The sequence below is a fragment of the Macaca mulatta genome, chromosome 10 (assembly GCF_049350105.2).
Source record: "Macaca mulatta isolate MMU2019108-1 chromosome 10, T2T-MMU8v2.0, whole genome shotgun sequence".
Taxonomy (NCBI): domain Eukaryota; kingdom Metazoa; phylum Chordata; class Mammalia; order Primates; family Cercopithecidae; genus Macaca; species Macaca mulatta.
In genome coordinates this window covers 97,041,327-97,066,727 of record NC_133415.1, presented here as the reverse complement: position 1 = coordinate 97,066,727, position 25,401 = coordinate 97,041,327, and the positions used below count along the sequence as shown (strand labels likewise).

Here is a 25,401-nt window from a genome sequence, read left to right as displayed (position 1 = left end):
TACAAAAAGTACAAAAAAGATTAGCTGGACATGGTTGTGTGAGCCTGTAATCCCAGCTACTCGGGGGGCTGAGGCAGGAGACTTGCTTGAACCCAGGAGATGGAGGTTGTAGTGAGCCAAGATGGTGCCACTGCACTCCAGCCTGGGCAACACAGCAAGACTCCATCTCAAAAGAAAAAAAAAGAAAATTTCCAGCACTGAAATTATATTTCCACCCGCAGGAAAACAGAGCAGGCAGGAAACAGGTAAATATGTCCACCCAGGGCTTATGGGACTGCTAGCTAATTTAAGAACATTGTAACAGGCAGCATAGCTGGAAGCACCTTGGGCATGGGACCTACCCCCACCATCCCAGGGACACGTAGTAAAACCTGCCTTGTAAATAAATAGCAACAAAGGTGAACTTTAAAAAAAGCTCGCCTGGCTGCCTGAAAGGGTGTGGTGAGGACAGCCCTAATATACACACTGCTGAGAGTAAACGGTTGAGAGCTTTCCTTTGAAGCAATTATCAGTGTGTTGCTGGAGACTTTAAACGTTTATACCTTCTCACCCAGGAGTTCCAGGTGTAAAATTCTACTCTAAGAAATAATCAGACAAGGATTTTTGGTTTAGAGTTTTTTATTACAACAAACACCCACACACACCCCTAATTGTCCAGAAACAGGTGAATGGTTAACTACAGAGTAAGTTATGAATATATTTAAATGATGGACTATTATACAGTCATTCAAATAATGTTTTGAGGAATATATTGTGACATAAAAATGCTCATAATAGTAAATGGAAGGAAAGCAGGATATAACCCGTATGCCCAGTGTATGGGGCTGTTCATGCACTGATATAAATAAATGCCTGAGTCTGTGTCTTTATAAAGAAAACAGGTTTAATTTGTTCTTGGTTCTGCAAGCTGTACAGGAAGTGGGGTGCTGGCATCTGCTTCTGGTGAGGCCATAGGGAATTTACAGCCATGGTGGAAGGCAAAGGGGAGCCCGTGTGTCACATGGCAAGAGCAGGAACAAGAGAGGGGGGAGGTGCCGCACACCTTTAAACAACCAGATCTCCTGTTAGTTCACTCATCACCACGGGGATGGCGCCCAGCCAAGCATGAGGAATATGCCGCCATGATCCAAACGCCTCCCACCAGGCCCCACCTCCAACACTGGAGATTACAGTCCCACATGAGATTTGGAGGGGACGGACATCCAAGCCAGCTCACACAGTGTACCAGCAGTTAAAATGCACACACTTAAAATACTAATGATAATAGTAGCAGTGGCTAATGTTGTTGGATGCTGTATTAGTCTGTTCTGTGATGCTATAAAGGAATATCTGAAACTGCGTAATGTAGACAGAAAAGAAGTTTGCTTGGACCACAGTTCTGCATGGCACCAGCATCTGCTTGGCTTCTAGTGAGGTTCTCAGGCTGCTTCCACTCATGGCGGGACGCGAAGCGTAGCTGGCCTGCGCAGATAACACAGCCAGAGAGGGAAGCAAGAGAGAGGAGGTGGGAGGTACCAGACTCTTTCTAACAACTGGGCCTGGGGTGAACCCATTACCATGGGAGGGCACCACACCATTCCTGAGGGATCCACCCCCAAGACCCAAACATCTCCCATCAGGCCCCACCTCCAACAATGGGGGTCACATTTTGACCTGAGATTTGGAGGGGACAAATATCTAAGCCATTATCAGATGCTGTGAGCCAGGCAGTGTTCTACCACATTGGTCATTCCATTCTCTCCTAGCCCTCTAAGGGAAGCCTATGATTACTATCATCATCCCCATTTTTCCGAGGAGTAAACTGGGCGCAGAGGCTTGGGCAGTGTGTCCAAGGCCACACAGAGGGGTGGGTGTGTGAGGCAGGGCTTCTCAGAGTAAGTGTGGCTCCTAGGCACTCTGCAACACCATGACCAAATGCTGCCAAGGGACATCCTCAAGAGGGGGCCAAGTCGAGTCCTTCTGAGGCAAAGGCCAAGCCCCTCAACTGAGTATCCCAAAGACAAGACCGCCTCCAGCTTGCAACCAGAAAGACCTGGGCTCAAATCCGGCATAGATCCTTCTGACCTGTGTGAAAGCAGCAAGCCACGTTCCTCTCTGAGCCTCAGTTTCTTCATCTGTAAAATGGGGATAAATAATACTGTCTGCCTCCCAGGGCTAAGCAGGGGATAAAAAAGATAAGGTGCCTGAGTCCTTATATTTTCTAAATTTTCTACAGAGGTATATTTTTCTTTTGTTAAAACTACTTTTTATTTAAAAAATAATATATTAACACATTAAAATATTTCCAAAGTTTGGGGGGGTATTAACCCAGAAGCCAGACGGATGGGAGGAGGTGAATTACATTCGATTTGATTCAATTAAATTGGAAGGCACTGGGGAAAGGCCAGGAGACCAGGCTTAGAGGGAAAGATAACCTGCTCAATTAGAAACACATCATGTTTCACCAGGTGTCAGAGGGACATCCACGTAGGCGACTGACTAGGAGGACAGTGGACACAGAGGCATGGTGTCGAGGAGACACACAGGCTGCAGATACGAATGCGGTATCAGCAGCAGGCAGACGTGACCTGGAGCTATGGAAGACATTGACTGTTTCTGCCTGCCCTTTCCCTCCACCCCTTTTATGGGTGACAGCAGCCCACTTTTCCCTTTGGAGAAGTACCCCACCCCTCTCCACACAGTCTTGGTGAGACAATCAAAGTGTCCTGCCACCCAAGCAGTGGGCACATCTGCCAAGACAGGTGTAAAGGAGGATATTTCTTGAGATAAAACCAATGCACTTCTGTTGTAGCTAATTCCTAATTCCTAGTTAGCCTGCAGCTCCCTCCAGCCAGTCAGTCAATGGAAGCCATTGCCTGGCTCTGTTTTAAATTAGATTTTCTTGAGTCCACAGCATGAGACATTAGTGTTAAAATGTGACTTCGTTGAGGCAGAAAAAGTTTTCTTAACTTCCAAAATCTTCCTTTTACAGAGCAAGAAGACAACTTGGAGATTAAATTATTACATATATGTACAAATGTCATCTACAGGGTAGATTCTTAGACTTGTAATTTCGGTAGATATTGCCCAAATCAACAGGGCTGTCAATTTCACAGTCCCACTGGTAATGTACTAAAGGGTCTGCTATTTATTCTCCCGACTCCCCCACCTCCAGCCCCATCCACAGGGCATGCTGTCAAGCTTTGGGATTTCTGCCAATCTGACAGGTTAAAAATGGTATCTCCGCATACTTTCAATAAGCACTTCTCTTTGAAGATTGAGACTGAGCACCTTTTCATACGTTTAAGGGCTATTTGTATTTCTTTTGCTGTGAACCATCTGTTCATGTCCTGTGCTCACTTTCTCTATTCGGCGGCTGCTGCAGAAGTCCTTAACCAGTCGTTTGTGGCTTTCACAGAGGAAGGGAGGAAGGGCTGTCTTGTGACTCAGATAAGGTTAAGAATTGTAGGGAAAAGAACAGCTCACCCTAACCTGACACCTATTTTGTGGTATACATAGAAATGTTTAAGTTTTAAAAACTTTAATTGAAGTTTAGTTATACACACAAAAAAATGTACATATACTACATTACAGCACACACTCCTATAACCAACATCAGATGAAGGAACATTACCTGCACCCCAGAAGCCCCTCTCAACACTCCCAATCCTTACCATGTGGAGATTCTTCTGCAGTGTTATTTCTTGATTCTATTCTAAAGGCAAGTGATCCACAAATCCAGGGTCTTCCACAGTTTTGAAGCCACAGTGAACGGCTTTACCACCGGTAAGGAAAGAGGCCCTGTGGTCCTAGGGCTCCCTCTGCTGGTGATCAGCAGTTACCTGGAGCTCTGAGGATTGACTGGAGTCTTGGAAATCAAATCCATGCAGAATGGGAATCGGCACACTGGTGCATGGCTGAGGTATCACAGACTCCTCCTTCACTCTCCATCCTGTTAACATTTCGGGAAAGCAACTATCAAAACAATAGACCACAGTAGCTTGGGGGCTATGAAGAGAATGACAAGAAAGAGCAGCGAATGCCCGCTTCCCAAACCTTGCCTATTCCCCACCCACAACAACAGGAGGCTGTTGTGAAAGGTCCTGCTGCTCAAATCAACTGTCAAAGGCATCGACAGTCCCCAGTCATGTTTCTAGAAATCTAGTAGACAACTGGAATTATTTGCTAAGATGACTGACTGACTGATGGACTCCCTGGCTCCTGTGCTAGGTACAGAGATACAAAATGCAGCTCCTATTCAGGTGGACTGCATGCGAAGTCCCGTGGGACAATGCCGTCAGGCCATTTAACCCACACAGGGGAGCAGGGGTTGAGGGAGGGAAAGTCAACGTAATAGGTTCTTCTTGCCCTCCAGAAATTTAGAATCTAGCAGGAGATACAAGAAATGTTTGGATAAAGGGCTGAAAATAAGTTCAGGAGGGACCTGAAGAAGCTCCAGGTGAAATGTTACTGTGGTCCTAGAAACAGGGAGGGGACCTGAGCTGACAAAGTCGACGGGCGGTAGACAGAGGAGCTGGAGGCTCTTCCGTGGTAGGGAGGGGCAAAAAACAGATGCCCAGAGAAGCCAACAGGCCCACAGTGGACTCTCATGGTAGAAGAAAGTGGGGAGGATCACCACCACTGAGGCAGGTCCTTAGGGTTGTGGGTCCAGGAACCCCATTTTTGTCAGGGTACCCAGAGCCAAACAAATTCAGGGGGATGGACTGTCTGTTGACTGAAGATCTGTAAGCCAGGTGCAGCATATTCATTTGCAGAAGGGACTATGTCCTTCCCACAAGTGGAATGCTTGTTTGCCTTCTAGGGCTCCCTTGTTTCTTTCCTCCGATTATTTCCCACCCTCTCCTTAAGGGTCCTGTCCTTTCCTGTGGCTTCAATGGCCACCTGTATGCAAACTCCACAGTCTTTATTTCCAGTCCCCATTTCCCATGTGAGCTTCAGAACCATATATCTTCCTGCCTGCTGGACACCTCCACGTGGCTGCCCCACGGATCTCTCAGGTTCACTGTGTCCAAACTGAGCTAATTTAGAGAAATATCAGCACAGAGAGGCAGTGACAACACAGACTCTACCAGGTTGCCTGGGTTCAAATTTTAGCTCCACCACTTGTTAGCTGTGTGACCTCGGCGAGTTACTACTCTTTGCTTCGGTTTCCTCATCTGGAAGATGATGGTGATAATAGTAATCTCATAGGATTGTGGTGATAACTAAAATAAGTCTTCTGATACATAGGAAGAGCTATGAAAGTATGAGTTCTCATATGCTGGGCGCAGTAGCTCAAGCCTGCAGTCCCACCACTGTGGGAGGCTGAGGCGGGCAGATCACTTGAGGCCAGGAGTCCAAGACCAGCCTGGCCAACATGGCAAAACCCTTTCTCCACCAAAAAAAAAAAAAAAAAAAAAAAAAAAAATTCGCCAGGCATGGTGGCACACGTGGGTGACTGAGGCAGGAGAATCATTTGAATTAGGGAAGTGGAGGTTGTAGTGAGCAAGACTGCACCACTGCACTCCAGCCTGGGCAACAGAGCAAGACTCTGTCTCAAAAAAAAAAAAAAAAAAAAAAAAGGTAAAGAAAGAAAGAATAAAAGAAAGTATTAGCGTTACTATGATTCTCCATTTAAATGTCCTTCCTCTGCTCACTGTCAGCTGGGTTCAACAGAGTTTAATTGAGACGGGCACCAATATCCATTCAGTTGCTCAAGCTGGAAAGCAAAGTATCATTGTCAGCTTTCTCTGACTGCCCATCCTGTTCGTAGTCAATCTCTCCCTGAGGCCTGATCTACACAACTTTTCAATCGGCTCACTTGTTCTCCATACTTAGGGCCACCTGCCCCTTCGATCACCATCATCGCGGGCCTGGATCACCATGCCGGCTCATGCTGAAACCAGATAAAATAAATCCGGACATTTCTTTCCATAGCTCCTACAGTTCTTAGAAGGAGAAACCTTAGGATAAATCCCTTGCTGCAGCCTTTGGGACCTGATTCCTGGTTTCATCTGCACTTGAAACTTGTATGTTCAAAACCAAACCCTCCCACTCCCCAAACCTAGTCTTCTTGGATTCCCTTCTTTAGTGAAGGGGGCCACCTACTGGCTTGGCTCAGGCCAGACATCTCTGCTCAGCAGGCCGCCGAGCCCTGCTGGTCTCACCATCCTTCAGCCATGGTTCCCATTCTGGTCTTCCCTCAGATTATTTCGAGTGTCTTCTAACTGGTCTCTCTTACATTCCCCACCATCCCCATCTACTTTCTAAGAGTCTACTAGAATGATATAAATTGCTACTAAAAATAAAAAAATTAGCAGAGCATGGTGGTGCTCACCTGTAAGTCCAGCTACTTAGGAGGCTGAGGCACGAGAATCAGTTGAACCTGGGTGGTGGAGGTTACAGTGAGCCAAGATCGTGCCATTTCACTCCAGTCTGGGTGACAGAGCGAGATCTCAAAAAAAAAAAAAAAAAAAAGTTTCAATAGTTTCTGGCACACAACACTCAATGCCTTCCTTTAACAAGTAATTACTGAGCGCCAACTACGTGCCACATAGAGTTCAGGCCCTGGGGATACACGGTATTTTCATCAATTCCAAGACACCATGATTTTAAAGACTCACCACTTACTGTAGGTACAAGAAAGAAAAAAAAAATACTACCAACTAAACCAGAACACACTGGTGATTATAAGACACATCCAGATGTTCTAACTGCTATTAATAAATTGTGGGAAAATGTGCATCTTTGATTCAACAGAAATAGTGACTAAAAAAAAAAAGACACAAAGTCCCTGTCCTCAGGTAGCTTCTATTCTAGTGACGGGACCAAAGAATAACTATACATTGTCAGGTAGTGATAAGTGCTATGATAAAGCAGGGTAAAGGGATACAGAGGGAAGGGGGTGCTGGGGAAGCCAAAGAAGACCCCCCCACCCCGGAGCTGATATGAGCAGAGACTTTGAATGATGAGATGAACTGTGGGTAAACAATGCTCCAGGAGGGGAAACATCACATACAAAAGATCTGAGATCTGAGAGGGAAATATGCCTGCTGGGTTCAAACACATGCAAAGAAAGTGTGGCTGGAACAGTCCTAGGCCCTGGGCAGCCAATTTCCTCAAGCCCAGTGGTATTTTCCAGGTGAAAGCAGGTATCCCTGGTCTAGCTGGGTACCAACTACAGGAGGTAAACGTGGGGAGGCTAAGAAAAGCAGCGTAACTCAGCTATCAGCAGGGTGGATAGCCAGACTGCCTAGATTGGAATCCCCGTTCTGCCACTTACAAGCTATGTAACCTTGGACAAGTTATCTAACTATTCTGAGCCTAGTTTCCTCAGCTATAAAACAGACATCATAAAAGTACATTTCACAAATTGGCTATGAAGATACATGAGCTAACAACTTGTAATCAAGACAAACAATCATTATCACTACCTTCTATCCCAAAGTCATTTTCATTTTCATTTTAATTAATTGATTAATTAATTAATTTATTTTTTGAGACAGGGTCTTGCTCTGTAGCCCAGGCTGGAGTGCCATGGCATGATCTCGGCTCACTGCAACCTCTACCTCCTGGGTTCAAGTGCTTCTCATGCCTCAGCCTCCAGAGTAGCCAGGGTTACAGGCATGCGCTACCACTCCCGGCTAATTTTTGTATTTTTATTTATTTATTTTTTTTAGGAGAGATGGGGTTTCACCATGTTAGCCTGGCTGGTCTCGAACTCTTGACTTCAAGTGATCCACCCGCCTCAGCCTCCCAAAGTGCTGAGATTACAGGCGTGAGCCACCACGCCTGGCCTACCCCAAGTCATTAAGAAAAGTATATCCAGGTAAGAAATAAATTAATTTGAGTCTTAAAACATAAGAACAGAATATTTTCCAGATTACCAACTGGTAGGATGGCAGTCACATTGTTAGGGAAATAATTTTCTTTATTACTTTGAACTTGGCTTCTCCAAAGTTATTTTTTAAGCGAAACTATTATCTTCCTATATAAATTGTTCTTGCAGTACAAATTCATGGAATTAAGTCTCTCCTACTAAAGTATGTACAAGACACTTGTAACAAGAAGGAAGCACTGTTAGAGGAATTTTACATCTACCACAGCTTTTTAATTAAATGGCATTACCATGTGCATTAATACAAAGTTGATTTCTTGAATATAAAGTCCACACACAAATTCAGGCTTTTTTCCCATGGTTAAAAAGACCCGGAATTGCTGGTATAGGACACTGATCTGGCTTTTTGTTCACTCAGATCCACCCCATTTTGTTGCTTTTCTATCTCATTCCAAGTCATGATGTACCACACCGTGAGCCAGTCCTATCTATAATGACTTAGAACCTCCGGCCACGTCAGGTGTGTGAGTTAACAGGCTTCGGTATTCACAAGAGGTTCTCATCTTCCAAGTACTCCCTGAGTAATGAGTCACATTCTTGGAAAGCATCTAACGCTTTATGATGGAGATGTGCTTACACAAAATGAAATATTGTAACTTTTTAGTTTTTAGTATTTAATATAATTAGGGATGGAAAGCAGGTAAAATGAGAATTCATCAAAACTGTATTTAGTACCTACTAACCCCCAGGAACTGTGCTAAGCTCTGGGAACTCAATCAGGATTCAGACAATTCTTTCCCCTCAAGGATATATGAGATTTTTTTTTTTTTTTTTTTTTTTGACAGTTTTGCTTTGTTGGCCCAGGCTGGAGTGCAGTGGCGCAATCTCCGGCTCACTGCAACCTCTGCCTCCCGGCTTCAAGAGATGCTCCTGCTTCAGCCTCCTGAGTAGCTGGGATTGCAGGTGCATGTGCCACCACGCCCGGCTAACTTTTGTATTTTCAGTAGAGACGGGGTTTCGCCATGTTGGCCAGGCTGGTCTCAAACTCCTGACCTCAAGTGATCCATCCGCCTCGGCCTCCCAAAGTGCTGGGATTACAGGTGTGAGCCACCGTGCCCGGCCTTCTCAAGGATATATGAGATTTTATCTGAAGTTATATTTTGAAGTGGCAGCTTAAAAAGATGTATTTGGTCTTGATACATTTCACTTGGCAAGGTCTGAGAAACAAAAATGCATCATATTTCCCGCTTTTTCTTTTCCAAGAGATGTTGAGAAGGGCAGTTTAAATCCTGACTTACCAGCACTGTGAGACAAAGGACAAAGCCAGCTAGAACAAGTTATCTAATCTCTAATATACTCTAATGCTATCTAATTAGCATCATTAGGTTACAATGAACAGTTTTCTTTCATCCCGTCAGTTACTGAACCTCTGGTATGAACGACGAGAATTTAAAATGTTTTACCCAAGGCTAACTTCATGCTTTATGTTTAACAACGTTATACAATAAATTGTTAGATTTCATTTACGAATATAGGCCAGGCATTCCAAAGACTGGCTGTAGTTAAGCTGGACACAGTTAAACCATCTTCGGCAGCCTATCTAGTCAGTTGACTACAACTAAGGTATTGGGGAATGAGGGTGGATGGGGCCAGTTTTGGTTCAGGGAAAAACCCTCACTCTAGGGGTGGGCCACAATCAACACCAGCCAACTCTATTGAGCAAAATCATCTGTTCTCATGAAGCTTTGAGAAGTGCAGACGTGGAGCTGGAGACTGCCAGGCGAGGAGAGGCACAGCTAGATTAGCAGAACCAGTCCTGGTGATGAAGCAGGTGGCAGCTGTTGCACAGATCACCTTTTCCCGCCTGCCATCTGAGCAACATTCAGAATCAGAAAAATGTAAAGAACCCTAAAATTCATCTCCTTTGGTGAACTGCCTAAATCTTTTTGCCAAATTTGGTGTGTAGGTGCATTTCTTTGGCAAGAGGGTCTACAGTTCTTACCAGATTCTCAAAGGAGTCTACGCCTGAAAACATGAGATTCACCGATAAGGTTCAACTTCTTTACTTACTGGATGGAAAACTGAGAGGCCCAGAGGAGGAAAAGCAGTTGCCTCAAGACAAACACAGCGATATCAAAACCGAGGCATTTCAATTCAATTCTAATTCTGGCTTCACACTATTGACCCTGGCCACGTCCAATACCTCTTCGCTTCTCTGCAGGTCCTGAAAGATCACCAGGAGGCGAGGGTTGGTGTCCGAGTCCTGGAGAGGTCGCAGGCAGTCCAGATTCTAGCATCACAGAAACTCTGGCCAAGCGCTCAGCCGGGGATTGGCTGCCATAAAGACCCCCGCACGTCCTCGCCCCCGCCCCGCGGAATTCCGCTGCATAGGTGACTCCAGGTAGAGGACCAAGCACAAGGAGATGCCGGGGCGGTGGAGGCAGAGAACGACTGCGAAGAATGACACCTATTCACTCACCTGACAGAGAGGAGGAAGCAGGCACGCCCCAAAAGCTGCTCGGGAGGAAATCCACGCCACTGGGAGGAGGCAGACCGAAGAATAACAGGAAATTACGTAAGGCGCACGTGCTTCCGAGGGGGGCGGGTGCGGGGCGTTCGAGAGGCGCGGCCCCCGCCCTGCGCCTGCGCAGCCGTCCCCTGCCGCGCTGCCGAGTCACCGGGGTGGGAGGAGCATGGGTAGGGGGCGGGGTGCATGCCGGAGTGCGCAGGCGCAATGCGACTCCCGAGGCGCGGGCCGCCCCTTTGGCTGGTTTGGATCCGGGTCAGTCGGGCGCCGAGATTCGGGAGAGACGCTCTGAACTGACTGCACCGCATCACCGGAGCGCCCCAGCTGCGAGGCGGTAAGTGCCCTGACGTGACGGGGAGGGGCCGCAGCATAGCGTCTCGGCCTGCACAGCCGGTCTGGCCGCGGGCGGTTTTTCCCGGGCCCGCCCGCCTTGGGTCGCGTCGTCTCCCGACGCCTCCTGCCTGGGCCGGGCCTGGGCCTCTCCGCGCCCCCTTATCCGCCGCGGCCTGTGCCTGCTGGAGCTCCGACTCCGCGCTCTCTCCCCTTCCCGCCTTCCTGTTCTCCCGCGGACCCCGCCCCGTCCCGCTCCTCCGCCGTCTCCCGCCCAGCGACAGCTTCCCCTTTTCGTCCTCCTTGGCCGCCCTTTGCCCCTTCCCGCCCTTTCCCTCTCGCCTCGGAGCCCCATTCTCGTTGGCTACCTCTTCGGCCCCACTCCTTTCTTCTTCCGCATCCCTGGTGCCTCGCTCCAACTCCAGCCTCTCGTTCTGACCCCGGGAATCTCCCGAGGAGCGCAACTTTCCAGCTGGAGACCCCGGGCGGGCAGAGCCCCTGGACAGCTCCCTCCTCGGCGTTGTCCTCACACCTCAAGCCACTTCCTACCCCTCTGGGTTCTGACCAGGAATTTTCTCCGTTTGTGTTTAACCGCGACAGGCACAGACTCTGGGTGAAAAGAAAGAACTTCGTGGTTTGGCTGCAGCACTGCGAGTGTAAAGGGATGAGTGGGTTGCACGGAGAGGTGTGAATGTGCTTTTTGTCCTGGGGACCGATTGTTTCCTCCCGGTCTAGTTTGCCTCTTCGAGTTGCTGGACAGGGTTTTCTACCCCATACTCTACGCTTCCTGGTGGTCTGGGAGTTTCGAAATCTTTAACGTTGTGATAACAACGCTTACCCGCGCCATCCCTTCTTGATCGTTCTTAGGTCTTCTCGGGCGTGGAAATGTAGACCTAGACTTGAGGTTCAATGAGGTCTTGGTTAAAACGGCAAGATAGAAGTAAGATTGTGACGCATCCATTTCGTTGAAAGAGAAAACCAGGAATTCGTCCTTTTGATGGAGGAACTTAGAATAACTGTAATTTTTGTAAGGTTGTGGAAAATCCGAGGCAAAGTTAAATTGCCCGGTTTGATTTGACTTAACATGAAGTAACTTCGAATAGGCTTTTTAAAGTTTCATCTCTTTGGATGTTGTTCAAGAGTTCACTGCAGTTAAAACGCCAAGACCGCCTCCCACAAATTTGGTATTAATGAAGAAGGGCAAGCCAATTGTATCTGTTGTCCGGAGTTAGTTGTACAGCCCTTTCTTTGAGTGAATGGGGATCTGGGGATGCAGAGGAGCTTAATGAGCCTTTTATAATTACAGAGATGCTCTTCTCTGGCCCTTAAGGTCATGCCTAACGCTCACCTTTGCTTTTGGCTAAAATAACTGAGAAAAAAGGTGAGTAGTTAAAAATGCTAGAAGTCTGAAAATCATTTAGACAGAACTTCATTCCTGAAGTTGTAATCTGTAGTCAGATTTTAATTCTGGCCTGTTTTGGTTTTTAGATGATAGATCTTTTAGTGTGTCAACAGGAATGTAAAGTTTGTATTAACATCTAGGGTGATCACCTGCCATGCTATTAAGTCAGCATAGTATAATTAAAAGTTACATATGTGGGTTCAGAGCCTCTTAGCACAGTGTTATATTGTAAGCTCTTGGAGGGCAGGAATGAGATTCTTCTAGTCCTTACAGAAATGGAGTTTAGGCTTCTATCCCTAGCATTCATTCTAGTGCCATGCACGTGGTAGGTATTCTGTAAATATTTGTGAACGAAATGAATTTCTGCCTGTAGGGTTCAGTAGTGTATACTTAAATGTGACATGTACATAAATGCTGACTAATTTCCAGAGAGGGCGAAAGAGGACTTGTGTGGGGTCTGCGGGTTGGGGAGACTGGCTCAGATGATTTATTAACTCGGTAAGGGCTGAACATTGACTAACGGATCATAAGGTAATTGAGGAACACTATAAGTCAAACTTCAATTTAGTTCTACCAGCAGGAAGAATTTGTTTACAACCTACAGTAGTACTCTTTTAGATGATGTGAAGCTTTGAAAATACTGAAATAAGTGACTGCTCACCTCTCCCCCCAGGTATATAGGAATTGATTGTGTATTTGGGGGGATCCTACCCTAAATTGAGAATTAGAGACTAGTGAAGCATGGGATTGTGTGGATAATGTTTCTTCATGTTTATGTACTTAAATACCAGCAAAATATACGTGGAGAATGTATTTATTTATTTATTTATTTATTTATTTTTTTTTTGTCCTAAGAAGTTGAAGTGCAGGCTGGCTGAATTTTTTTTTTTTTTTTTTTTTTAAGTAGCTGAATTCTTTTGAGACTGTTTTCAGTGTTCCCCAGAGAGCTCTGCCTAAAATATCTTAACTTCTGCAAATAAATAAATAAATAAAGTGAAAAGTCCTGATTCCTTGCCTTTTTATTTTGCGCTGGTACTACAATAATGTAATGGTTACATTATATGAAACATGATGACACCTTGACCTTTGGAATATTAGAGGTCTCACAATAACTTCAGAGCCACCCTGAGAGAAACGAGCAGATATGAATCAGAGAGGACCCAAGGCCTGGTGGAGAGGCACTGCTCCCTCTGAGAATGCCTAAGTGGGGTGGGGGCGGGGGGCGGGTAACAGCTTAGAAATAAAGAGGTGAAGTGAATCTTTTGCTTCAGATATCCTCTATTTCTGTTTTTTTCGGTACTTTTTTCTTTCTTTCTTTCTGATTGTCTCTGATATGTTCATAGATGCTGGTTTGCTTAATTTTTATTCAGGATTTGGTACTAATAACCCTGAGTGAAAAAATAATTTGGAGACTAGATTCAAGGGTTTTTTAACAGACTTCTTCATTGTGTTTCTTGTTGCTTTGGTTGGTTCTTCATCTCCCTTTCTCTGTTTAAAATATAAAAATCAGGTGGAAAATATGGAGGACTTTGGTTAATCAAACTAGTTAAGAGATCATTTAATGGTACGTCTACACAATAGTCATTTCTATTTTTTTTCCTTTCAACCTTTAGGCTAAAGAAAAGTGTTTTTTTTTTTTCTTTTTCCACTCATGTGCACAATAATTTTTTGTGGGGTTGCAAGTATATAGTTCATTTATTTTCTTTCTTGTTTAACAATTAATTATATTATTCCAGGCTATGAATAAAAACACAAATGGAAGTATCAGCCTTACTGGTAGAGTGTATTTATAATTCTGCTTTCACAGTGGTAACGCCTTGTTCTGTAAAACGTATCTTCCTGAACATAGCTGTCTGGGTCAGGATTGCTCTAGAGAAATGCTATCATGTGTCATGAAAGTTATACTTAACTAGGGTTAGGCCAGACAAATACTCAGTGTCATTTTAAAGAATCAGAGTGCTATAATTTGAGCTATTCCCTTTTATTTCTGATGTCATTTTGTTCATAGATTTCTAGACCAACTGGGGAGATTCCCATGTTAAAAAGTATGTATACTGAAAATAGATTTCAGATCATCTAGTTTCCAAAATTGTGTAATAGGATATTGGCATCAAGTATGTGAACAGTTTATATTCTGTCATAGTACATATCCATTTTTGGTATCATTTCATTTGTTTTCCCTTAAGAAAACCTATAGTCTCCAGTTATCTACACTGAAACTTCCTTTTTGAAATAAAAATTTGCTTTTTTTTTTCTAACAGTAAAGGTAACAGGAATGTAAAATCTTAAAAAAAGGTATACTTTTGATCCCATCTGTTTTTACTTTGCTCACTTTATTTTCTTTTTTAGTGTTAACAGGAACATCGATAAGTAGTGTAAAAACTTGCACAATGAAATCCGAAGCCAAGGATGGAGAGGAGGAGAGTCTACAGACTGCTTTCAAGAAATTAAGAGTGGATGCATCAGGGTAATTAAATATGTAATACATTATTTGGAATTATTTGTTTACTCATTCAAAATAGTCTCTTCTCCCTAAAAAGCTCTTCCTCTTTTAAAATTTCTCATTATTGAAAGAAGATATAAATGCTAATAGTGCAACACAACATCCTTCCAGATTCTCTGCACAGTATTGTTTTAGTTTAAAAAAAAAAACCCTTTGGTTAAATTTGAAAAGTAATAGTTCATTTGCCCTCCTAGGTTGGGTGTTTTGGTTTTCGTTCACTTTGAGGAGGGCTTCCCCCCACCTCTTTTTAATAAAAGATTATCAAGTGGTGTCCCATCAGGGATTTTATCATACATCTCAAGAGAATCACAGTATTTTTCACTAAAAGTGGATTGGCTCAATAGAAATCTATGAAGACATTGTAGATTTCATGGTCTGTGATTGCTAAGTCTATCACTATGGAAACCTCTATTCAGTAGGGTTCTGTCACTGAGATCAATAACCTTGGACCCTTTGGCCAAACTAATTAGTGTACCTGCATACCAGCTGCTGTCTGAATGTTAATGTTTCACCCTTTGCAAAATGTTCTGTGTAAGACTCTTCTCACCCCAATTCTTTCTCCCAGGCCAAAAGAAATCAACATTTTTAATGGATATAAGAATTTCTTTTCATGAATGGAAACTAAACACTGGAAGCTCAGAGTAGAACACCCACAAGTAATAATCATCATCATTAGTGTTTATTATTTACTTCCTGTGCCCTAAACACCGGGTTAAGTACTTTGCACATTATTTAATCCTCACTACCACCTTAGTGCATGGATACTACTGTCATTTCAGTTTACAGATGAGACTCACACAAATTAAATTACTTACTAAAAGTCACATTGGTAAAAGTTGCAGAGCCAGGATCTGAACCTAGACAGCCTGTCTCCAGAACCTCTGCTCTTAACCATCCTTTATGTGGTACCTTGAAGACAATATGAAGAAATGCATGCAGTACCTAGCACAAAGTAAAAACTAGATGTTAGTTGTTATAGCCACCTGCCTGTTGCTAGTACTATTTTTGGCCTATCAAATTAAAAGGTTTATGCTGATAGATTTGCACAGTAGATACTATAGGTGCTCATATTTGCTTCCATGATACTTCTAAAACGTATCTTTCGTCTTGATGGTTTTCTAATGTGGTCGTCTTGCCAGTTCATATCAGTACTTTGATAAATCGTCTGGGGAAACAGAAGCAAAGCAGAGAAGCAGATAGTTCCAGATTGTGGTTGCAGTGTATCCTTTGTGATTTCTTATATAGGAATAATTTTTTTAAATCAGGAAAATACTAGAAATGTGTACACACAATTATACATACAAATCTCTTAGTGTGTAAATTTATATAAGTAACTCTTGATACACAGACTTCTTTCCTGATGTTTTAAAAGAAGTTGAAATGTAAAATAAAGCCAGGCTGGGCATGATGGCTCATGCCTGTAATTCCGGCACTTTGGGAGGCCGAGGTGAGCACATCACTTGAGCTCAGGAGTTTGACACCAGCCTCGGCAATGTGGCGAAACCCTGTCTCTGCAAAAAAACCCAAAAAATTGGCGTGGTGGTACATGCCTGTAGTCCCAGCCGCTCTGTAGGCTGAGGTGGAAGGATCACTTGAGCCCAGGAGGTGGAGGTTGGAGTGAGCCGAGATCGTGCCACTGCACTCCAGCCTGCGCAACAGAGCGAGACCCTGTCTCAAAAAAAAAAAAAAAAAAGTAAAATTAAGCCATTTTGGTATCCCTAAAAATTACTTGGAACATTATTTAAAAATTTTTCAAAATATATGGTCAAAAATTATGTATATGTAAAACCAAATGCTGCATGTTCTCACTTAGAAGTGGGAGCTAAGCATTGAACACACATGGACATGGGAACAGCAGATACTGCTGACTACTGGAGTGGGGAGGCCAGGAGCAGAATGTGGGTGGAAAACCTACCTATAGAGTACTGTGCTCACTACTTGGGTCCAGTATGCCCATGAACAATCCTACGCATGTACCACCTGTATCTAAAATAAAAGCTGAAATGAAAAAAATTATATATTTGTAGCATATATTCTGCCTTGAGTAAAATTATAAGGGAAGGAGAACATTTGAGAAAACAAAGAGAAGGGATGAGTCATTAGCATGACTAAGCAGAATAAGACTTGTGTAGTAGTGTATCATACATTCTAGTTGTTTTATATTGTTGCCAGTTTACAAATGGGACATCTGAGGATTGACTCATAAACTAACCAAGCCTTGCCAGGAATTTAGCATGATCCCGTTCAACAGGTTTTGACTCCTTAATGGTATTTGTCTTATTAGGACAAATCTCTATATAGATATAAATCGATATATATAACAAAACAATATCCTATTTATCTGACTGTAATATAATACATGCTTATAATAGAAAAATTTACGAAAACAAAACAGGATAAAAACAGAAGTAAAAATCACAGTTTACCATAACTACTGTTAACACCTATATCACTGGTTCATGATAGCCTATACTTATTTTACCTAGTTGAGATCATAATAATATGTATAGGTGTTTAACCATGCTGCTTTCTTCTTACAAGCATTCCCCTATATCATTAAAAGTTCTTTGTACACTTAATTTCTAATAAATTCCCAACATTTTACTGTATAGATGTGCCATAATTTAGAAATACAGTATTTTTTTTTCTATTACATCTTTAGGTTATTCCCAGTTACTTTTTACTTTCAATTATGTTTCATTGAACATCCTTTCATTTTAGTAGATTAATGTCTCTTTCTAAAGAATTTTGTCAGCACTATAGCATGTATAGTAGGAGGGGTGTGTGTGTGTGTGTGTGTATGTTTATGTGTGTTGAAAAAGTCTGTAAGGTTTTCCACCAATGTTCGATGTTGGTAGTCTCTGGGTTGTGAGGTTATGGATGATTCTGTTCTTCTTGCTTTTAGATTTTTTCATGTTCTTTACTGGGAACCCATATTATCTGTATAATTTTAAACCACAAGGATTTAACTCTGATTAATATTTCAAGTTTATTAGTTGCAAAAGTTAGAATATTTTTCTAAAAGTTGCATAATATTTGAAAATGTATTCAGTGTTAAGTTAGATGGAGTCTCCTAAAGTTTTTGCTTCTAAACTTAGTTCCATGACTCTGGTTTGCCTGCGTAAGATAAATGGTCAGTGTCATTAGCATTCTCTGACCATAAGGCCTGATCTGCCCCAGGGAAACAGCCTGAAAGTCTATTTATATCCTGCTGCTGGGTACACTTACCAATCATTCTTCGGCTTATGATTTTGCAGCCATGGGCTTTTAGGGATCCTCTAAATTTGGTTTTGAAGGAAAATGTACACTAAAAGCTGAGCAATTTTTGAGAAACCCAAACTGGAAAAAAAAATGTATGATAAAAATTGTATTTGAGTTAGTGAGAACAATATGTTCTCCTCATTTTATAGTGTTGTGTAGCCATAAACTTTGTTCTTGTCTTCAGGTCCATAGCATCTCTGTCTGTTGGAGAAGGCACAGGTGTCAGAGCACCAGTCAGAACAGCAACAGATGATACCAAACCTAAAACCACATGTGCATCTAAAGACAGTTGGCACGGGTAAGAGCTTCTTATTGAAATGATTTTCATTCCAATATTATAAAATATTATTGGATTTTCCTTCCTGAGTGTCCAGAAAAGAGTAGGTTATGATATAGAACCTAAGACCCAATGATTAGAGAAGGACCTATTCCTTCTTTTGCTGAATTTGCTGAGACTTTCTTTTTGGCCTGGTCCGTATTCAATATTTACAAATATTCTATGTGTATTTGAGAATATTGGGACTTCTCTCATTATTCTTGGATTCTATGTCCATTAAATCAGGCTTTTAAATGTGTTATTTGAACCTTTTTTTCAATTTTTTAGTTAACTTGACTTACAAATAATAAAGATGTATGTTGAAATCTACCCCATGGAAGTGAATTTGTCTATTTTCCCTTTAAATTCTTTGTTTTTGCTTTATGTATCTTGAGGTTATTTTGTTGGATTTATATAGCATAGGTTTTGAATGTTTTCCTCCTGGTGAATTGAAACTTTTATTATGTAGTGACATTCTTAATCCCTCATAATGGCTTTTGTCTTAAAGTTTTCTTCTAGTGAATGTTTCCCTTGTGTGTCTTTTTCTTTTCTTTTCTTTTTCTTGAGACAGAGTCTTGTTCTTGCTCTGTCACACAGACTGGAGTGCAGTGTCACAATCTCAGCTCACTGCACCCTTCGCCTCCCTGGTTTGAGCAGTTCTCCTGCCTTGGCCTCCCAGGTAGCTGGGGTTACAGGTGCCCGCCACCATGCCCAGTTAGTTTTTGTATTTTTAGTAGAGACAGTTTCATCACATTGGCCAGGCTAGTCTCAAACTCGTGACCTCAGGTGATCTGCCCACCTCGGCCCCCCAAAGTGCTGGGATTATAGGTGTGAGCCACACCTAGCCTTCTATTCTTTCAAGCATTCTGTGTTCTTGTATTTTAGCTGTGTTTCATATAAATATCGTATGACTAGGTTTTTTTTTTTCTGTTTTATTCAATGTGATCAGTTTTTTTTTAACTGCTGGGTTTAGTGTATTTACGTTTATTTGATTATTGATATCTTCAGAAGTGATTCTGCCATTTTACTTTATTTGTCCTGCTTTTTTGTTTTTCTTTCCTTTTTTTTCCCCACCTTACTTCTCCTGGTTTCCTTTCCAATTGTTTCAAAACAATTGTTTGCAAGGATTTTGTTTGTTCTTTTCCTCTGGTGGTTTGGAAATGGCATACTTTGTTTCTATTCTTTCAGTAGTTGTTAGCCTTGATTTTGCCATGCGTGCTTTTAACAAAGACACAAATTAATGGTATTTTAGCTCTTCTCCTCAGAACCCCTTTCCTCTGATCTCCTGACTTCCATGATGTAGTTGCCCAGTATTTTAGTTGTGTTACTTATTTTTAATCTCACAAACTAGGTTTTATTATTATTATTTAAGCAGACAGTGTTTATTTAGATTTTTCTACTTGTTTATAACTTCTTTTCTCACCATACTTTCACCTCAGACCTCCTATATACAATCACTTACTTTTTTCCTAAAGTAGTTTTTTCAGTGAAGGGTTATTGCTAGTAAATAGGACCTCTGCATTGTATAATTCCATATAAATACATTTGAAAGGGCCCCTGATGTTAACGTCATGTCCTATTGGTAAATAACAATCATCTATATCCGTGGGAGATCGATTCCAGGTCCTCCCCACTCACACACCTCTCTCAATACCAAAATCTGAGGATGCTTATGTCTCTTAGACAGAATGGTATAGTATTTGCTTACAACCTGTGCTCATTTTTCTGTATACTTTAAACCATCTCTAGAGTACTTATAATACCTACCACAGTGCTTACACAGCACTTCACTCACACAGACTCAGCATAGTGCTCAGAGCACAGCAAATTCAATGTTTGCTTTTTCGAACTTGGTGGAACGGATGTTTTCAGTCTGCTGCTAGTTGAATCCACAGGTGTAGAATCCATGGATACAGAAGACCGACTGTACTTTGCTTTCATTTATCTGAAAATGTCTTTATTTCATCCTTGTTTTTGAAAGATAGAGTTGATATACTTGACATTATATTTCTAGATTGACAGTTATTTTCTCTTAGCACTTAAATGAGGTATAGTTGATTGTCTTCTGGTTTCATTACATTGATACTGAAAAGCATATCTTCAATCCAATTGTTATTGATTTGGAAATAATCTTTCTAGTCTCTGGCTGCTTTTAAGATCTTCCTGTTGTCTTTGCTATTCTATAGTTTTGCTACAGAGTATTTCTATGTGGATTTCTTTTTATCCTGCTCTGGTGTATTTCCTGTGTTCATAGATTCTCTTATCAAATCAGAAAATTTCTCAGTCATTATGTCTATAAAAATCACTTGTCCTCTGTTCTCTGTATTCATTTCTTCAGAAATTCAGACTTACTCTGTCATCCCTCTTAACTTTTACATTTTTCCAAATCCTTGTCTCTGTACTGCCTTTTAGGTCAGGGGTTAGCAACTTTTTTTTGTAAAGCACCATATGGTAAATTTTTTAGGCATTGGAGGCCAAGAAGCAAAATTCCAAGGATATTAATAAGTGCTTAAATAAGAGAGAAAACTCCTACTCTACCCTGTTTGCCTGGGGTTGGCCATCCTGGCTGTTGGACACATTTTGTCTTCAGTTGCTGAGACAGTCGCAGGATAGAGTGACTAGCCTGAAAGGAGAACCTTGTGGAATGGGTGGGTAGCAGGTAGTGCCAGGGTCATTTCTACTCTCTGTTCCAGTGAGGCTCAGATCCCAGCATGCTCTTTTCTCCTCCAGAGATCCCAGCACTGGTTGGAGTCTTGAACTGAGATTCTGCCTCTCAACGATCAGCAGTTGCCAACAGTAGAGACTCAACATGTAGATGTTAGCCAGTGTGGGCGCTGGACAGTGGTGCAACGTGTCCACTGGCCAGGAAGGTGGTCAGGGAGAATAGGGACAGGGGAGGATCCTCTAGCCTGGTCTGTGGCTCACAGTGCTAGCCCACTGGAGCAATGTCCACAAGCTGTACAAAAACAGGCAGGGAGCCAGATTTGACCCACAGGCTGTAATTTGCTGGACCCTGTTACAAATAATTCAGATTTATTTTCCAGTCAGGTAATTCTTTCTTTAGCTGTGTGTACAAGTCTCCTGTTATCCATAGGGCATATGTTCCGGGAACCCCAGTGGACACCTGAAACTGCAGACAATATCAAACCCATTTGCCATCAGTTAGAACACGTTTTTGTTCATGTCTTCCACCCACACATTTAATGCCTTTTCTATCTTAACTAAGGACTTACATGCACTGTGGCTGTAACTTTTGCATTTGAAGTGCAACAGTAAGTCTATCACAAATTTGTTTTTCCTTCCTCACCATGTTTCAGACAGGAGATTCGTTTTTACCGTACATCTTAGCAACCTCAGTATGTGTTTTGTTTTTTTCCTTTCCTTATTAAGTCAAGAACTTTCACCTTTTCTCTTAAAGAAAGCTGTTTTAGTTCATTTTCTATTGCTGTAACTGAATACCTGAGACTGGGTAATTTTTAAAGAGACTTATTTCTTATATTTCTGGAAGCTGGGAAGTGTAAGAGCATGGCACCAGCATCTGGTGAGTGTATCATTGCTGCATCATAACATGGGGAAGGATATCACGTGGCAAGGGGGCTCGTGAGGAGTAGCCAAACTGGCTTTTATAACAGAGCCGTTCTTGTGATAACTGTCCCTCTCCCTCACTAACCTTTTAATTCATTAATCTGTGGATGGATTAATCCATTCTTGAAGGCAGAGCCCTTGTGACCCAATCACCCCCAAAGGTCTCAGCACTGATGCGTTCAGGACCAAGTTTACAACACATGAACTTGTGGGTGACACATTCTAACCACAGCAGAAGCACTTCGTGGCTTTCCTTGGTATACCCAAACTGCTAGCATCACTACTCTTGCACTTGGGGCCATTGTTAAGTAAAATAAGAGTTACTTGAACACAAGCACTGCAGTACCATGATAGTGGATCTACTAACCAAGATAGCTACTAAATGACTAATGGGTAGGTAGCATATACAGTGTGGATACCCTGGACGAAGGGATGATTCACATCCCAGGTGGGATGGAGCAGGATGGTGCAAGATTTCGTCATGCCACTCACAGTGGGGCGCAATGTAAAACTTATGAATTGTTTATTTCTGGAATTTTTTATTTAATATTTTCAGACCATGGTTGACTGCAGGTAACTGAAACTGTAGAAGTGAAACCATGGATAAGATGGGACTACTGTGTTCTGTTTAGCTCATTCATTTTAATTCCAAATAAAACATTTTTTTTTAGTGTCCTGTTTGGTTCTTGTCTCTAATTCACTTAGCAGTTTTGAGTATCTTTTCTTTTCACTCACTTCTTTATTTAAATGTTTTATAAATAGTTACCTTACATAGTGTGTCCAGTAATTCCCAGTATCTGAAAACCTCAGGGATTGTAAATATTGTTAGTTTTTTGGTTTTGATTGATTGGCTGTTACCAATGATAGAAACGAATCAAAAATCTATTTAATAGTAATGGCATAATGGTCATTTGTAACGTTAGCCTCACAGTGGTTCTGACGCTGCTATATTCAGGTTTAGGGCACAATATTTAGACTTTACGGGATTGGTTTCAGTTGTCTGTCTGAGGTGCTTCCCTCAGACTCACTGGTCAAAGGCTCCCAAGGTGTTCTATCCCAAATGTTTGGCCCAAGTGATTCAGTTTAAAAATACCATTATCTCACCTGGTTGTATAGCTTGCTAATAAGATGATTTTGAAGTTTTTGAGACACAAAGACTTAGGCAGCATGGAATTGGAGGCAGGTGCATCTTTTGCGGGAAATTTATGAGCTTAGACTCGTAAATCTGACGGGAGGTAAATTTCCTATTATCATAAAGAATCTGTTTAGGACAGCTCTGTATCCCAGCATCTTCTTGTGTATATTTTTCCTCTTAGGTCTACAAGGAAGTCTTCACGAGGAGCAGTGAGAACTCAGCGTCGTCGACGTTCTAAGTCTCCTGTCCTTCATCCTCCAAAGTTTATACATTGCAGTACAATAGCATCTTCTTCCAACAGTCAACTGAAGCACAAAAGCCAGACTGACTCACCTGATGGCAGCAGTAGGCTGGGAATTTCAACCCCGAAAGAGTTCAGTGCAGGAGAAAGCTCTACTTCTCTCGATGCTAATCACACAGGGGCAGTCGTTGAGCCTTTGAGAACTTCTGTTCCAAGGCTCCCATCAGAGAGTAAGAAGGAAGACTCCTCTGACGCTACCCAAGTCTCCCAAGCAAGTCTCAAAGCCAGTGATCTCTCTGACTTTCAATCTGTTTCCAAGCTAAACCAGGGCAAGCCATGCACATGCATAGGCAAGGAATGCCAGTGTAAGAGATGGCATGATATGGAAGTGTATTCCTTTTCAGGCCTGCAGAGTGTCCCTCCTTTGGCTCCAGAACGAAGATCCACACTTGAGGACTACTCTCAGTCGCTGCATGCCAGAACTCTGTCTGGCTCTCCCCGATCCTGTTCTGAGCAAGCTCGAGTCTTTGTGGATGATGTGACCATAGAGGACCTATCAGGCTACATGGAGTATTACTTGTATATTCCCAAGAAAATGTCCCACATGGCAGAAATGATGTACACCTGATAGCAAGAAGCTAATTCATATGCTTTAAACCAATGAAGGCTTGTCAAAGAGATTGAGTTAATGGCAGACCTTGTGGCCACTTTGTGTGGGAAGACATCTCTCTCTGCTCACTGTGCTTGCAATAAAAACTTTACTTGGCATCTCAGTCAATCTTCATTCTTTAAACTTACTCTCTGAGCTCTTCCGCACACTTCAAGGCAAGCAGATCAAAGAAAAATTTTGAAATGTTCCTGGGGGATGAAGAAACTATAATTACTTGAGACTGGCAACAGTGGGTAAAAGCCTTTGTAAAACAGTGCATTTTTCAGATTTGTTTAAGGTTTGGTAGCCAAGGAAAGTAAAATGTGATTTTGTAACTGCACTAAACATTTGTCATGCTGTAGTTGCCAGCCCAGAATATTAGAAGTTACAAGACTGATTTAAACCATCTCTGATTTAATGCAAGATTTATTGTGTCTATAAAGATTTCTCATGTTATTGTTAAGCCAGAGATCTAAGGTTTAGATTCATTTTGAATAAACTAGCTGGCCTGCCCTCTATTGTTTGAGAGAGTTATTAACCATCACTAAAGAAGCCCCTGCTGGTGCTATTCATCCTGAGACATGTTACATGCAGTTACTCAAGCAGCTTGGAATGGGCTGCTTCAGTTGGAGGGAGGAGGTGTAATATTTGAAACTAGTGTGTGTCTTCACCATCTCCAGCATTTTAAGTATATGGTGTGTTTTTTTGTTATTAGTTGTAATACAGGTCTCATACCTCAGTTTCAGATGTTCTAGATGGTTACCTCTTTGAGCTGCCCTGTCACCCCAGCAACCCCAAAAGAGAATTTTGTACATTCTGTATCCCACAGATTTGGTCAACCATTTCAAAATTCCCTCCAGTTTGGTAAAAAAATCTGTCTTCGGTTTCAGCTGGATGATGAATCCTTGTTTTTCAGGTGGCTCCAAAAAGAATGTTCCATGTGTTCAGACCATCCTAAGCAGAGCCACCAAATTTAGTGACAGTGTCTAGTCATGTTAGCAATAATGTTAACAGAAGCTTTTGTTTAAATTACAAAATACATTTATACTATTTACTAAAACATCGCACTGGCTGTCTGGTTGATTGATGATAATGGGATGTGGGCTTCAACAAATAGGTGATTTGTTCTTGGGGGAGAGGGGAAGGGTGTTTACTAGAAAAACCCTAAGCTTAAGTAGTGGGAGTCCTCTACTGGTCATTGGTTTAGTTGGATTTAGTGACATCTGAAGGCTTTGGTTAAAGGGAGGGAGCAAAATACCTTATCACAGCTCTAGAAGCTGTGACATATTTCCTAATAATGGTGACAGAAGGTGTACTAGTTAGTATATCTAAGGCAGAAATTCTCAAACTTTTTGTAAGCACCTCCTTTACACTGACAAATTCAGGACCCAAAAGGTTTTGTTACAGTCTCCAAAAGGATATATGTTAATGTTTACCATATTAGAAATTTAAGATAATTTTAAAATATTTAATTCATTACAAGCTAACAATTTCTGAATGAAAAATAGCTTTTCCAAAACAAAAAATATTAGAAGAGTGGCATTGTTCTACCTTTTTGCAAATCTTTTTTAATGTTTGGCTTAATTAGAAGACGGATTCTCATATGTTTCTGCATTCAGTCTGTGGGATATCGCAT

General features: G+C 42.0%; 1 protein-coding gene and 1 long non-coding RNA gene across 2 annotated transcripts; one reads left to right on the top strand and one right to left on the bottom strand.

Moving 5' to 3' along the window:
- Positions 1-600: 600 nt before the first annotated feature.
- Positions 601-10,381, bottom strand: LOC114670320 (uncharacterized). Its single transcript, XR_013399976.1, has 3 exons — positions 10,020-10,381; positions 6,317-6,433; positions 601-3,931 (listed from the first exon to the last, which is right to left on the bottom strand). It is a non-coding gene; the product is annotated as an uncharacterized LOC114670320 (long non-coding RNA).
- Positions 10,382-10,603: 222 nt separating this feature from the next.
- OSER1 (oxidative stress responsive serine rich 1) lies at positions 10,604-23,744 on the top strand. Its single transcript, NM_001277969.1, has 4 exons — positions 10,604-10,677; positions 14,425-14,542; positions 18,024-18,137; positions 23,057-23,744. The coding sequence occupies exons 2-4, from the start codon at positions 14,466-14,468 to the stop codon at positions 23,742-23,744; spliced, it is 879 nt and encodes a 292-aa protein (NP_001264898.1). The 5' UTR covers positions 10,604-10,677; positions 14,425-14,465.
- Positions 23,745-25,401: the final 1,657 nt, after the last annotated feature.